Source organism: Hippoglossus hippoglossus, chromosome 20, assembly GCF_009819705.1.
Source record: "Hippoglossus hippoglossus isolate fHipHip1 chromosome 20, fHipHip1.pri, whole genome shotgun sequence".
Classification (NCBI taxonomy): domain Eukaryota; kingdom Metazoa; phylum Chordata; class Actinopteri; order Pleuronectiformes; family Pleuronectidae; genus Hippoglossus; species Hippoglossus hippoglossus.
The window spans coordinates 5,947,825-5,961,537 of NC_047170.1; the positions used below are offsets into that span (position 1 = coordinate 5,947,825).

General features: G+C 40.6%; 1 protein-coding gene across 2 annotated transcripts; it reads right to left on the minus strand.

Annotated features, from left to right (window-relative positions):
- Window positions 1–1,004: 1,004 nt before the first annotated feature.
- On the minus strand, window positions 1,005–12,133 carry LOC117754291 (copine-3-like). Of its 2 annotated transcripts, XM_034573146.1 has the most exons (17): window positions 12,035–12,133; window positions 11,364–11,512; window positions 10,919–11,098; window positions 10,484–10,558; window positions 10,322–10,393; window positions 10,139–10,219; window positions 9,065–9,154; window positions 7,827–7,925; window positions 7,198–7,284; window positions 7,017–7,076; window positions 6,769–6,902; window positions 5,529–5,583; window positions 5,346–5,397; window positions 4,936–5,069; window positions 3,912–4,148; window positions 2,671–2,783; window positions 1,005–1,255 (listed from the first exon to the last, which is right to left on the minus strand). In XM_034573146.1, exons 2-16 carry the CDS (start codon window positions 11,493–11,495, stop codon window positions 2,673–2,675), a joined length of 1,599 nt encoding a protein of 532 aa, XP_034429037.1. In that variant the 5' UTR covers window positions 11,496–11,512; window positions 12,035–12,133; the 3' UTR covers window positions 1,005–1,255; window positions 2,671–2,672. The 2 variants fall into 2 exon arrangements, with proteins under 2 accessions (XP_034429037.1, XP_034429036.1); XM_034573145.1 differs by lacking the exon at window positions 2,671–2,783.
- Window positions 12,134–13,713: the final 1,580 nt, after the last annotated feature.

Here is a 13,713-nt window from a genome sequence, read left to right on the forward strand (position 1 = left end):
TAGGCAAGCATATTCAGCAAGAGGCATGTATGCAGATATGTATTCCATGTGCCAAATACAGCAGATACTACAAAGCTACATATAGTATGTATGTAAAAAATGTGCAACTACAACTGCGAACTATCTATGCTTATTGACCCAAACAGGCATAAAATATAAAAATACAATATAAATGGCACAGTCCTATGAAGCATTAAAAAACCAGCAGCAGGGTAGTTTATAACCCAGGATGGAGTTTATGCAATATCTTTTTATGTGTTTTTGCGTTCATGCGATGCCGGAATAGTCAGTTACCGACCAGGACAATTCCTGTGAACGTCATCTCAAGTCGGGACAACAACTCGGAAAGTTGGCAAAATTTTGTGCACAAATTGCTGACGTCATCACTTATAAACTAATGAACATAATTTTACAATCTGCTCTGAATTGTAGCTTCTGTCTTCAACTGTACAATTTGTCACATGCAAACTGTTTGTCCTCTCACAAGCGCCTAACACCACTTTTTATCCTACACAGACGTCTTTATAATGAAAATGCGTATATTTTTATGTGCCTGTCACACCTAATCCTTTTTCTTTTCGTCATGTAAATATTGGAAAGAGGTGTCAAAGTGATGTGTAAAGGCTCTAAAGGGTTTGTGTTTCTTCCACATTCGGCCTTCAAAGCACATGAACACACCCAAGTGGCAACGCTGACTTCACAAATCAGGAAATAAGACCTTCCGACGGGCACGTGAAGGCAAACAGTTTTGTTTTAGGAAATACAACAGAAACTGATGGCTTCAATAATTTCAAATGTGCAATTCTCTGCTTATCGCCTCGAAATGGTGGAATGATTTAATGATTTACTTTTTTTAAGAGTAAAAAAAAATGCTAATAAAAAATGAACAAACATGGATGTTAATGTCTAATAACAGCTACATGTATTGTGACACTTTAAGAAGAGAGACTGGTGTGTGTGCGTGTGTGTGTGTGTGTGTGATTTAAGGGGTGGCTGTTTTTTTGTAATTGCCTGATGAGATGAAGCTGATGATGTGATTTATATCTGTTGGAGAGTGGACTGCTCTGTCTCTGGTTTCCTCCTCGTGCTGTCAGATGGTCCCTGCAGGGGTTGGTGCAGGATTCGGTGCAGGGTTTAGTGCAGGGTTTGATGCAGGTTTGGAGATGGGTGGACTCAGCTTCATGACACTGAAAAACTCCACCAGCTGACCTGGAACTTCTGCCAACACACTCTTCGCCAGTGCTTCTTTCGGAGCCTGTAGTGCAAAAAGGGCGAGTTTTTAAAAAAAAGGTATAAAGCACTCATTGTGTATGTAGAGATTATTCATTTTGAGATCATTATCATCACAGATTTGATGAGACGAAGGGAGCATGGTTTAGGTAGAAAGTCATGCGGATGAGAAGAGTTGAAAGGAAAACTTCACCCTCTTTGTTTTTAACTTCAGAAGTGACTTTGGCTACGTCCACACTAATGTCTTAGTTTTAAGTCACATCACTTCTGTTATAATTTGTAAACTCTTGGGCTGTTTTAATCTGGACGGACAGAAACGGAGACCTCAGACATCACCTACCCACTTCCTGATTGGGTCTTACCAGTCTCGACTACCAGCAGTGAATGAAAGAGATGCTAAGACTCACTTTCAGTTCCACCATCTACAGTCAAAAGGAGAGAAATCCTTGCTCCTACTTTTTCCACAACCAACTACAGTAGACAATCTGCTTCCTGTTTACAGCAACAAATGTTTGACCAGTGTGCGAGAATGATCACATGATGTTCATTTTCAGGTGTGTTTGTATGGACAGAGATCATTTCTGGTACAGAGCTAAAACGCTTGTCCAGACAGAAAAGGATTTTGTTTGTTACCTCCCTCAAGGGGATTCTTTTTTTTGCTGTTTGTCGGCATGATTACGCCAAAAATGACTGAACCAATTTTCTTGGAACGTGGTGGAAGGGTGAAGTATGAATCAAAAGAGGTCCTATTAATTTTTGGGGTAGATCAGGGATTTATTGATTTTTTTGAAACTTTCTTTTACATTTTGAGATTGTTCATCTTTCAACATTTTCCTTGATTTCTCAGAATAATGAATGGATCTTGATGCCATTTTTGTATTTAGGAGACACGTGCCAATTACAATCTGGATCTAGCCGGGGGCAGTTGGGCCTTGGTGGAGGCTGAGGTATGCTCTCTACTGTGTTTTAAAACGTAAACATGGACGTAGCCTTTGTCACAACGGCACTTCTCTCACTTTATTTCAGGGCAGCCTTCAGAGAAGTTGCCTGAACTTGCTCTTCTCATTTCATTTACAAACCAGCCATGGTGGAGTGATGAGTATCGGCCTTGAATCTAATGGTTCACACTGCAACCAGAGATCCACTGCTAATATATGAAGCTGTTATTTGAGCTGTTCTGCAAATATATTGAATTTGTGAAATACCCAATAGAAAAATTTAATAGAACTAAAAGTTGTAGCTCTTGTCGAGAGAGGAGTTTTCCCTTTCATATGAATATTGAGCACAACAGGGTTGGAGAAGCGGGAATGGAAAAAAGTGTGAATAGCAGCAACTTCATGGGGTGATTCATGCAGTGAGTGAATGGCCAGTTAATTCCATATGGGCCAAGCACAGACTAGGACTGTAGTGTGGTTTAACGACTTAGAATATTCAGGGTACCCCTATGAAGGACTGGGATCGTGGGGAGGCTTCAGTTTGAATAAACTGAAGAAGGAGGCCACTTGTTGAGGTAACTCGGCCAATACACTTTGGGCAAGAGCCTGGCTGGGTGCCTGCAAAGACATAAATACACAAGGCAGACAAATAAGCTAAGAGAGATCTAAGTTGAGGGGCTGAGAATAAGGTGGGGTGGCCAGTGTGTGTATGATTATTTCAGGTGATACAGATAGTAATTATTATTAAATCGAGAAGAACTAGAACTAGAACTAATGTACAGTCTTAGTAAAAATTCAAATCAAAATTTAGAATAACATTAAATCCAACACAAAAATACCACTACATAAAGTAGATGGACTCTGGTTATGTTTCCATTACTTTGTCCACTGCATCATTACTTTCATCATATAACATTTTTACCCCTCTCCTTCCTGCTTTTAAAAATAAGCCGCAGTAACATTTACTCCCAGTATATTTTTACTGACTTGCTTTTTAAAGTAATTTCCTTTCTACTCGAGTTAAATTTCAGTTGTACTAGTGAGTGGCCGTGAACATGTTTCCAGTGTGTCTGTGTTACTGTGTGTTAGCATGTTTTGCTGCTTTATCCCAACCTAGTTAATGTTGATGTCTTCATTACTTATTACATCTTATTAACTGTTGTACATATAAACGTACACTCTCTTCTTATTTCAGGGAACTTTCCAGCCGATCCTTACAGTTGTTTACACACTATTTGGATTTGATGGTTACCTTAGCTCAGCAGTTAGTGATGGTTTCTCTCCCTCTCTGTCTTTCTCAGTGTCTTGGATCAACAAATGAACTTGCTCATAAGGTTGTGTTGTTTATTACAACATTATAAGAAAATGTATCGTCTGGCCAACCTTCAACGCGTCTCTGTGTTTCTCTGTGCTGAAAGGCTATAACTCGTGTTGTGTAACCAATCAGATATAGTGCTGTTGACGGGACTTGGCTCCAGACCACTGAATAGTAATTACAGACTAAGAGAGGCGACTGCATTAGTGCCAAAGTAGCACATTTTTAAATTAAGTAATTTTATCTGTGATCAGATATGACCTACCAGGTTTGATTTTTGTGAGTTTGAACTCAGTTAAACTGGAAATGTTGCAGTAAAGCGCTCAGCAAAAAGTGTGCATGCAGGTTTTATAGCAATGAGTTGGCTTATTAAGAAAAAAAAAAAGAATCCACTCGCATTTCCATGTTTCATTCGAAGAAATGTCACCTACATTTTGGAACTGCCTGAATGGCACAAACTGGACGATGTCTCTCATGGCCGTCTCGCCAGTCTGAGAACGCAGGCGCCCATCGTCTCCATCCAGGAACTCCATGGCACTGAAGTCGGCCCCCCCTACTCCGATAATGATGATTGACATGGGCAGACGAGAGGCGTTGACGATGGCGTTGCGGGTGTCATCCATGTCTGTGATCACTCCGTCAGTGATGATGAGCAAAACAAAGTATTGCTTCAGGAGGAAAACAACACAGGCAGAAGAAGAATAGTTAGACTGCTCTATGAACTGTTCACAACACCACATGTAGGTTGTTATCACTGATACTGGCTACTGTAAAATATTCCTAATGAAATCCCTATTTATTTTTTGCAGTCCTCCTCCTGCACATTTTAAACTGGTTGTTCAAAAGTGATTTTTTAAAATCAGTTTAAAAATTCAGAGGTCTGAATTCTTCAATACTTTTAAGACCATGATGAATGAAATTTATGACCTATTTCAAGTACGACAGATATGAAGGAACATCCGAGTCATACACTTTCCCATAATTGAAGATTTGGGGGAAATAGGCAAGTAGAGAGTGGAGCAGACAAATCCAATAACTATGAGCCTAGCATCTGAAAATTGCTTACAAAGGTCATCACTGTGCTATTATCGTAGAGCTGATGATGTGGATCAAGCTATAATCAAATCTCCCTGCACTCCAGTGACAATCACATTCTATTATACAGAATGAAACAGAATTAGGAAATTAGTACTAACTGGCTTCTCCTTCCAACCTGCCCAATATAAACAGGCAGTATCAGAAGGACATGTTCAGTTTAGAAGATTGTGGCGAACAGAAGCATCCTGTTCCTGTTTGATCAGTAAAGTGTCTTTTAGCCAGAAGAAGTACTGCGGATGTGTAAGGAGGGTGACCTTTGTAATTATCTGTTAAATACAGTGACAATATGTTCACACAGGCTGGTTAAGCGAGTTTACATTTATATTAATGGAAATGGCACTAAAGACAAACACTCACAGATGCAGTGGTCTGCTGGAGGGCTTGTTTAGCGAAGCACGCCACGTGGTTGATGATGGGGGAGAAGTTGGTGGGGCCGTAGAGTTTGACCTGGGGCAGACAGACCCTGTAGGCCTCCACCACCCCTTCAACACCTACACACACACACACACACACACACACACACACACACACACACACACACACACACACACACACACACACACACACACACACACACACACACACACACACACACACACACACACACACACACACACACACACACACACACACACAGTCCAGACTTGTTTCAATATGCTACAAAGCTCCTGTAAGTAATAAAGTACTCATGTGTATTAAACTGCTTGTATACAGTAAATAACATGTGTGTCTAAATTAACCTACAGTACAATGATTTGTGAACACACCTGCACAAAATGGATTTGCTGGGTTGAAATTGAGAGGAAACTGGTGCGAAACCTGTAACACAAACACCATCAGGTATCATTTCCTCTGCAAAAACCACACTATTACAAATTCAGTCTTCAAACTGCATTTAAACCGCAGCCTTACCTTTGCATGCAGTTCTAATCTTTTAGTTTAAGCTTTACCTGCCATGTGGGAGGAGTCTGGGCTCCAAAGCCAAAGGCAGGAAACATCTTGTCACTACACAGAAAAGAAAACAAAGTGTCAGTGTCTTTTTTTTATAGTTTAACTTTTTATCATCAAGACGTCTCAGAATATTTGGAAAATACTTTGAAGTCATTTTGAAACTATCGCTTCCATTGGCACAGACAACAATTCTGTATGTGGAGTTAAAAACACACTAGACTGTGGCTACATCCACACAACTACGCTTCAGTTTGAAAACACGCCTGCTGTCCGCCCCACTCCGGAGTTTTTTGAGCGCCTATAACAGAGTTTCAGGGCTGCATTTTACTATAGAAAGACAGAAACTGATACATGTGGAACTGATGTCACGGTCACCCACATGACTCGACTACCAGCGGTGAAGTGTAAACACTTACAGTTCCACCTCATCGTCGCTCCAAGAAAAAAAAATCCCTGCTCTTACTTTTCACTACAGAAGCCATAAACGGACATGTGATCATACATTTTATCTCCTCTGTTTTCCCTTGATAACGACTTAATTTTAGTTGTTATCTCGTGATAACAAAATAATTAAGTAATAACTTTCTTTTCCCGAGATAACTCATAACTTATTACGAGATAAGTCTATATGAAGCCTATGATTACAGGATGTGTTTCATTCAGTGGAGCAATGTCAGATGAGCAAGAGCTTATTTTTCTTCAATCAAGGCCTGACACAGGCACCAGTTACCCAAACACCTACATTCATTTAGTTTTTTACTCAAAATCTAATTAAGGATAAATCATTTATAAAGCACAAAACAAATGCAGAAATAGGCTTACCCGTGTACATGAGTGTTCAAGTCATCGATCAGTCATGATTGACAAAATATTAGATCGTGATCTCACATTAATTATCCTGTTATCACAAGATAACAACTCAAATTAACTTGTTATCACAGGAAAACAGAAGAAATATAATGTATGATTCCATGTCCGTTTAGGGCTTCCGTATTTCACGTTTGTTGTTTCTCGTTCATAGTATTTGCTTTAAGTATGCAACCAGCCGCAGAGTAAACACGCTGCTTCCTGGTTACACTGACACGCACATGCCCAATGTAAATGAATGGTCACGTGATGAGCATTTTCAGGTGTGTTAGTTTGGATGGGGGTTGTAGCTTAAACGCTTGTGTTCTAAAATGGTTTAATACAAAAATGTATCAGGATGGATGTAACCTGTGTTGTACGTGACATGTGTACCTGTCATAGTCCTGGATGACGTTGCCCACAGACCAGATGGCAGAGAGGTACTCGTTCACTCCCTGAGGACTGATGTAGTGGAGAGACTGAGGAGACTTGGGATCCCCGTTGGAGCCTGTGAAGTCGATAGCCACCTGTCGACAGATGCACGAGGGATGCGACGAAACAACAAATGCACAAATCAGTAGTCACTCGACATCAGCCATGGGTGAACAAAAGCGGACATTAATAGCGGCGCCATGACTCACAGTGAAGTTTATTTGACAGCCTCCCATGATGTAATCCAGGAACGTATACTCCTTCACCACCTACAAAGATAAAGCAGGTGTTTATAGAGGAATGCTGTAGAACATGGAATCTCACGGGCCACATGCAAAGACTAATCACACCTTTAACACATGGGACAACAAGACAAACATAGAACTATACCTTGCAAACCTTCACGCTCACAACCCCAGAGTTCTTGTAGCCTTTCTTCTTCTGTTTCTTCTTACTGTTGACGCAATCAAACTCTGCCTGATGAGGAAACAGAACAACTTAAGTTGATGATCCTACTTTTAATTATTTAAAAGCTGGTTTGTTATTGTCTGTTCTACCTGATAAGACTCAGTGGAAGGAAAAAACAGCCGGCTAACTGGCTAACAGTGTGTTTTTCCTTCGTCATACATCATTTCCACCAGAAGTTATAGCAGAGACGGGCAAACCACTGGTAGAGTGGATACAATTAAAAGGCGACCAAAACAAAACGTCCAGATACCATGAATATAATTGGGGATTTCTCCAGGTTTGAAAATTGTTGGAAACACTTTGGATGATTGAAGTACAAAAGTCACCTAAATATGTAACATGGGTTCACCAAAGCCCAACCACATATTTAATTAATAATATAATCATGAAAAAAATATTCATCAAAACAACGTCAAATGAAAGTAACATGAGCAATAATAAGCTGATTTGAACTGTGGTTTAGTTGTTTGTTTGTGTTTGGTTGCTACGTTAAAACAATGTTAACACACCCACACACACCCACACACACACACACACACACACACTCATACCGGAGAAGACTGTGATGCTTCTTGGAGGCGTGTCATCGTGGTCTCAAAGGCTCCAATGAGATCATGAGAACCATCGTTGTCATAGTCATAACACTCAACCTGGAAACAGGTTAGAAAACAATACATGGTAAGGTGACAGACCTGGCAAGCAAGAGAGAAGAAAGTTCACACAGAGAAAAAAGAAGGAGTCAGTTCACGCAAAACTTCAATAAAAAAAAAAAAAAGAAACTGGACAACTAAGAAATTGTCTCTGTGAAATTTGCATATCTGCATACAATTTGTAATGCTGTCACTCAAAACCCTTGTACACTTGTGCTTAGATTTGCTCTGCTTGTGCTCAAACTGTGCACTTGGACAGATTTCCCGTGATTGAGGAGAAGAGCTGAAGATGCAGTGCAGGAAATCTGTCCAACTAACATAATTTCCTGTGTAAGTGCACAGTTTGCACAAGCAGGGTTAACTTGAGTTAAATTGCAGGGTTTTGTGCGAGAACATTACTAAATCTGAGTCCTGCTCTTAAACTGAACGACCACACTTAAAAGAAAAATAAAGATTACAGATAAAAACATATCTGCACAGTCAAATACCACTAAAGCTAAGAGGTGAAAGTTTGGTCATTTGAGTGAACTGAACCTTTATGTTTACTAAACACAGCAGAGGTAGAAAACAAAAGGAAACAAACAACATGCAAAAGTGAGATCCAGGACATGACTCTCTGTGAAACAGCTGCAATTACACAGACGCTGGCAGTGACACGATGTAAACAAGACGAGTTGCAGTCTCAGACAAATGTTTTCTACGAGAGGCTCGAGTTGGATGAAGGAAACTCGGCGGGCCGGACACCATGTATGAGGTGGTGTCTTGTATTAATCCCCATCTACTTCATTCACAAACTTCACCCGTTAAAGTGATGGCGAGATGAGAAAAGACAAACACTGGAACGCTCTGGGTAACTCACATGTCTCGTACGCTTCGAAACGCCTTCCTTCGTGACATGTTTGCTTAAGAGGTTAAAAGAATATATACGATCAAGCTATTACTGAATACACTGTGGGTTCATAGGTTTTCACAAGTCTGAGGGGGAGATCCAACACAGAAAAACAAGAACTAATAACTGTTTGCATTGTTATAGAAGCTCAAATTGTTTTATTATGTTAAACACATGAAAATATAAAGTGCCAGTTGAAGGTGCGCGTTCCAGCTGTGTAAGGAGTTGATGTTAAAGAGGTGTTACTTACTTTTATGGATTTGTCCATTTCTCCTCCACAGAGAGACTGCAGGGGGATTCGAAAGGGTTTCCATGTAGGATTCAAGTTGTTATTCACCACCTGAGGACAAAATATGTGACTAAGATTATACAAACACATAATACTTCATATCAGGAACAGAATAATATGGAACACATGCAGACTCTTAAAATCGAACTGAAAGGGCATGTTGTTATACTTTTCTATAGTCAAATTTTTAAAGCAATTGTTTTAGGAGTAAACCCTTGACACAAGGCCCCACTAAAAATGTATTAGAATTAAAAGAGAAAATGTGGAACAGAAAAATAAATACATTAACTGTTAATATCAAATCTAATTATTTACAATAAGGCAATTAACTATGCAAGAAAAGTCCACTTCATCTGATAACCGACAACCACAACAACCTCAAAATCCTTTTCTCAACTATGGACAATTCAATTAACCATTCATATAATTTTATGAGACCTGGCAGAATATCTACAAACTTTTTTTTTTTTATTCCAATGTTATGACTTTTCTAATTGGACAAACGTGAGTTTGGTACAACACACATATTACACATAGGCTGTGGTGTAATAAAGCTCAAGCTATCAGGGCTTCCTCTTTTCACACAAACAGACATCAGTGTTAGAACAAAGTCACTGTTTCTGTCCCAACAGTTGTATTAGTCCCTTCAAGGAAGAGGAAATGTTTCAGTATGACATTAATTAAATAAAATAAATTTCCCACTCTGCGTCAGGTGAGAAAACTAAGTTTGTTGACTTGACTAAACAAAAGCACAAAGCATGAGCTATGACGGGATAGATGAAACCATGGAGAGCCATATACCTTATGTCTACATATGTTAATGTATTATTTGGGCCACTATTTAACCTGCTTTCAACAGCAAATATTGACATATGCGATTATTTATATTAATCACTAAGCATTTCAGTTAATAGATTCAGTTTTAATCGCCACGACAGGCCTCACTTCAATATTTGAATAAGAATTGTAGCTTTCCCTATACAGCTGTTAAACAGCCAGTGGCAGCACCATCATGCAGGGTTAGTGTGTGTTTACCTCCGTCCTGTGAGCCAGCTGCCACCCAGTTGGTGTCTGCTTGTAGAACTCCAGGTACGGGTCGGACTTCCCAAAGAAATCCTGGATATTACCATAAAAAGAAACATACAATTAAGATAAACCTGAATGTCGAAAAAAGAAAGTGAATGTGAGTATCTAAGAGTTGAAAAGAATCACCCGCACCTTGTTATCTAGTTTCCTTGCTTGCACCTCAAAATTCGCCACCCTGTTGTCCTTTATTTCTTCTGCATTTATCTATGGCAGAATTAAAGATAAATAAGGACAGAACAAAAGTAAATACAGCCAAACATCGAAAAATCTTCTCTCCAGCTCTCTGCCACTCACTGTGATGGTCCCTTTTCCTGCAGGAGACTTGTTCTTCAAGATCAGCGGTCGGGTCAGTTTTTTACTGGACACAACCTAAAAACAGGTCAATTAAATTGATTAAAATTGTATATTTGATAATGAAGAAGCAGCAGAATGAATGAGCTCAGCCTGCAGATGAGTTCAAGAGGGCAGCCTCCAGACCACGTGACAAATGGCATAAACAAACAAATCCGGCAGAATGAACATCTGAGGTCAGATTACACTGAAACGCAGCAACTGTTTATCAGGGGCGTTAATGCTCCATGTCCGTCATGGGGAAACAGTGGCATCTTATTACACCATAGCAAGTGTCCTTCCACTGCTGGTGTGGTAGCAAGGAGCTGAAACCTGAAACCTGAACACTGTGAGTCATCTTCCTCCACAAACAGAGAGGGGGGGGGGGGGGGACTTCACCTGGCCCAAGGTGCACTCCAGCTCCCCCAGGAAGTCATCGTCACTCAGGTCAACGGTCTTGTTGTCGATGTCGTAAATCCCAAACTTCAGCTTCTGCACGATTTCAAAGTAGTAGTCGATGACAAACTTTTTGGCGAACTTCGGGCAGAGGCAGTTCTGGACTTGCTCCGTGCGTCCCAGCTGTGAGGAAAGATTGGATTTGCTTCGTGAGGAAGGCCCAGAGGACTAAGATTTCTGTACATTTATTGGCACACAAGTATTGATGAAACAGGAAATGGACATGATGTGACGGCTGCTTTACACAAGGGCTTTCCCATCAGGAGGTTAACGATTTAAACTGACACGCCTCGGAAAAAAAGCATGGTGTCAAGGCAGACCTGAGCAGCTACAGTGACACACACACACACACACACACACACACACACCTTAACTCCAACTCACTGACCTCATACCACTGGGAGTCCGAGCTGCTCATCAACAGGACACACAGGGGGTCCGACTTGGAGCCGATGTCTTTGTCCAGCAGATGCTCGCAGGACACGGTCAGCTCCACCTTAGTGACACACTGGGCTGCCATGTCTGACGGGAAACGAGCTGGAGAGGACACACGGGGACAGTTCTGCTGAGGACGTGTGGAGATGGTTAGCCACACGGTCTGTTTGCAGACGTTAGCATGGGTGTGTGAAAGCCAGCGCAGGGAAACGGTGATAAAAGTAGCATTTGACACTGAGGGGGAAAAGGCGCAATCACATTTACACAACCTCGTCCTTCCTCTCAGATTTACAGTGAACAAATACCAACACAACTACAACAGGGAGCTGTAACTTCACGCTACGAACATGCAATGATGCTAATGTAGCGGTTAGCTCCTGCTTTTAGCTTCACGGAGCCATAGACTGTATATAAAGAGCTTCACCCACATCCAGGCTGGAGAAACAGGGACTGGCTCTCATGGAAAATACGACTCGATGATCTGTAATGAAGCCCAGTGGGTGTGGAGCACAGGCGACTGAGGCTGGCGGCAACGTTAGCATTTAAACAGAGCCAGTGTCTGACAGCTAGCTCGTTTCAAACCCCCGATACCGTCATGCGGAGCTAATTTAGTTAAAGACTCACCTTTCAGGGCTGTGAGGCTCGAAACAGGATGAGAACACGGAGTCAGGAGGTGACAGTGAAGGAGATCGATCCCCGCCCGGTCTGAGCACTAAAGCCCGCCCACACAACAACATCGGAGTAGAAACCGAACCCACCCCCCCGTCTCCTCCTGTCAGTGGTTTGTGTTCTCTGGTCTCCACCCTTTGGTCTCCACCCAAGGTTTGCTGCATTCTCAGTGTCCCGTCAGCTGGGGGCGAGTTGCTAATGTGGCTAGTTCTGCTGCTAGTTATAAAAGTTTCATTTGTTATCAAAGAACGCACACAAGAGGCTGTTAGTCTGAGGTGAAAAAACATAGAGTATGTGTTTAATGTCATGACATTAAGGAGGTGGCACATAAAACATAAAAAACAAAACTTATACTCTCATACTTGTATATTTTGTTAGTGAAATTCAATGTTTTTCTTCAATTACAAATAATTACATAAAATATTGATAAAATCAATGACAAACAAAAGAATATTACATAAGGCATTGGCACGATAATCAGTGCAAAAAACTTAACGTACACTTAACATAGTGATACTAAACATAGTCATATATATAAAGATTCACTTTATGTCATTTTCATAACAGTCCTTTAAGTTAGAGGTTTTACTTTCTCCTCTTAAGACAGATTGAACTTTGTTATGTAAACACGTGTTTTACCACATGAAGCTGTCCACTACTGTTAAGAGTGGCTCCTTGGGATTCTCTTGGTTTTAACGATCATATAAAAGCACCAAATATGACCTCAAACCAAAAGTGGAAGTGAATTTAAAAATAGAAAGAGACACGTGCAAAAACAGCAGCGAGGACACAATGCAGCAACTTCTGTAGTGAAAAATCTACAAAAGACATTAAATCTATTCATTTGTTAAATTCTCATACATAAACATCACTAAAGATTTCCTGGGGTTTGGCAAAACCATTACTTTGACCAAGGTCTGTGATGTCAATGGAAACTGCTACATTTCGCCCAATCCCATTTCACCCCTATCCCTACCCCTTGATTTCGAGGTCTATATTGGGAGGGGGTGCGATATGAAGTTATGGGAAATTAGGGATTATTATGGGGGGAAAAAGATCGCTAGCATGCTAAGGCTAATTTTTAAATCCTTATTAATTGACAAATTACTACATTTGTGGGTCTCTCTCCCAGCTTGCCGGTGATTTGCAAGGCATTCTGGGTACCCCTAGGTTCGAAGTGAGGGTGTAAAAAATCTCCGTGCAAAAGGAAGAGGGGAAGGGCCAAGGGGAATGAAATGGGATTGGGCCTTCGAGTGTTCACTGTAATATGGACACACATCAGCAGAAACACATGGAGAACTCGGACTGAGCAGATGGCTGTTTAAGGCTGCCTCAGTTTTTCTACTGAAACCAAAGACCTTGAGCCAAGTCACACATATTTCAACTGATAAGCAAAGTGATAAAATAAGAAATCATAAACTCTGAACAATTCTGGCACTTGAGTCACATAGAGTCATATATAAGTGTCGTATTAAATATCTAAGTTAGAGGGAAGTCAACAAATGTCAGGAAATATTGATAAAATTGAAATATTTGACAATATCTGGGTAATATGGCTTCATCAACTATGGATCTATATTATTAGTACATCTTTTTACATGCTCATATGACGACGTTATGATAATTATTACACT

Coding starts and splice junctions, on each gene's coding strand:
- LOC117754291 (XM_034573145.1), bottom strand. CDS start 11,495: ATGGCAGCCCAGTGTGTCACTAAGGTGGAGCTGACCGTGTCCTGCGAG. Junction 10,394..10,483: donor CAGGAAAAGGGACCATCACA/GTGAGTGGCAGA, acceptor ATTCTGCCATAG/ATAAATGCAGAAGAAATAAA. Junction 1,256..3,911: donor CATTCAGGCAGTTCCAAAAT/GTAGGTGACATT, acceptor TTTGCACTACAG/GCTCCGAAAGAAGCACTGGC.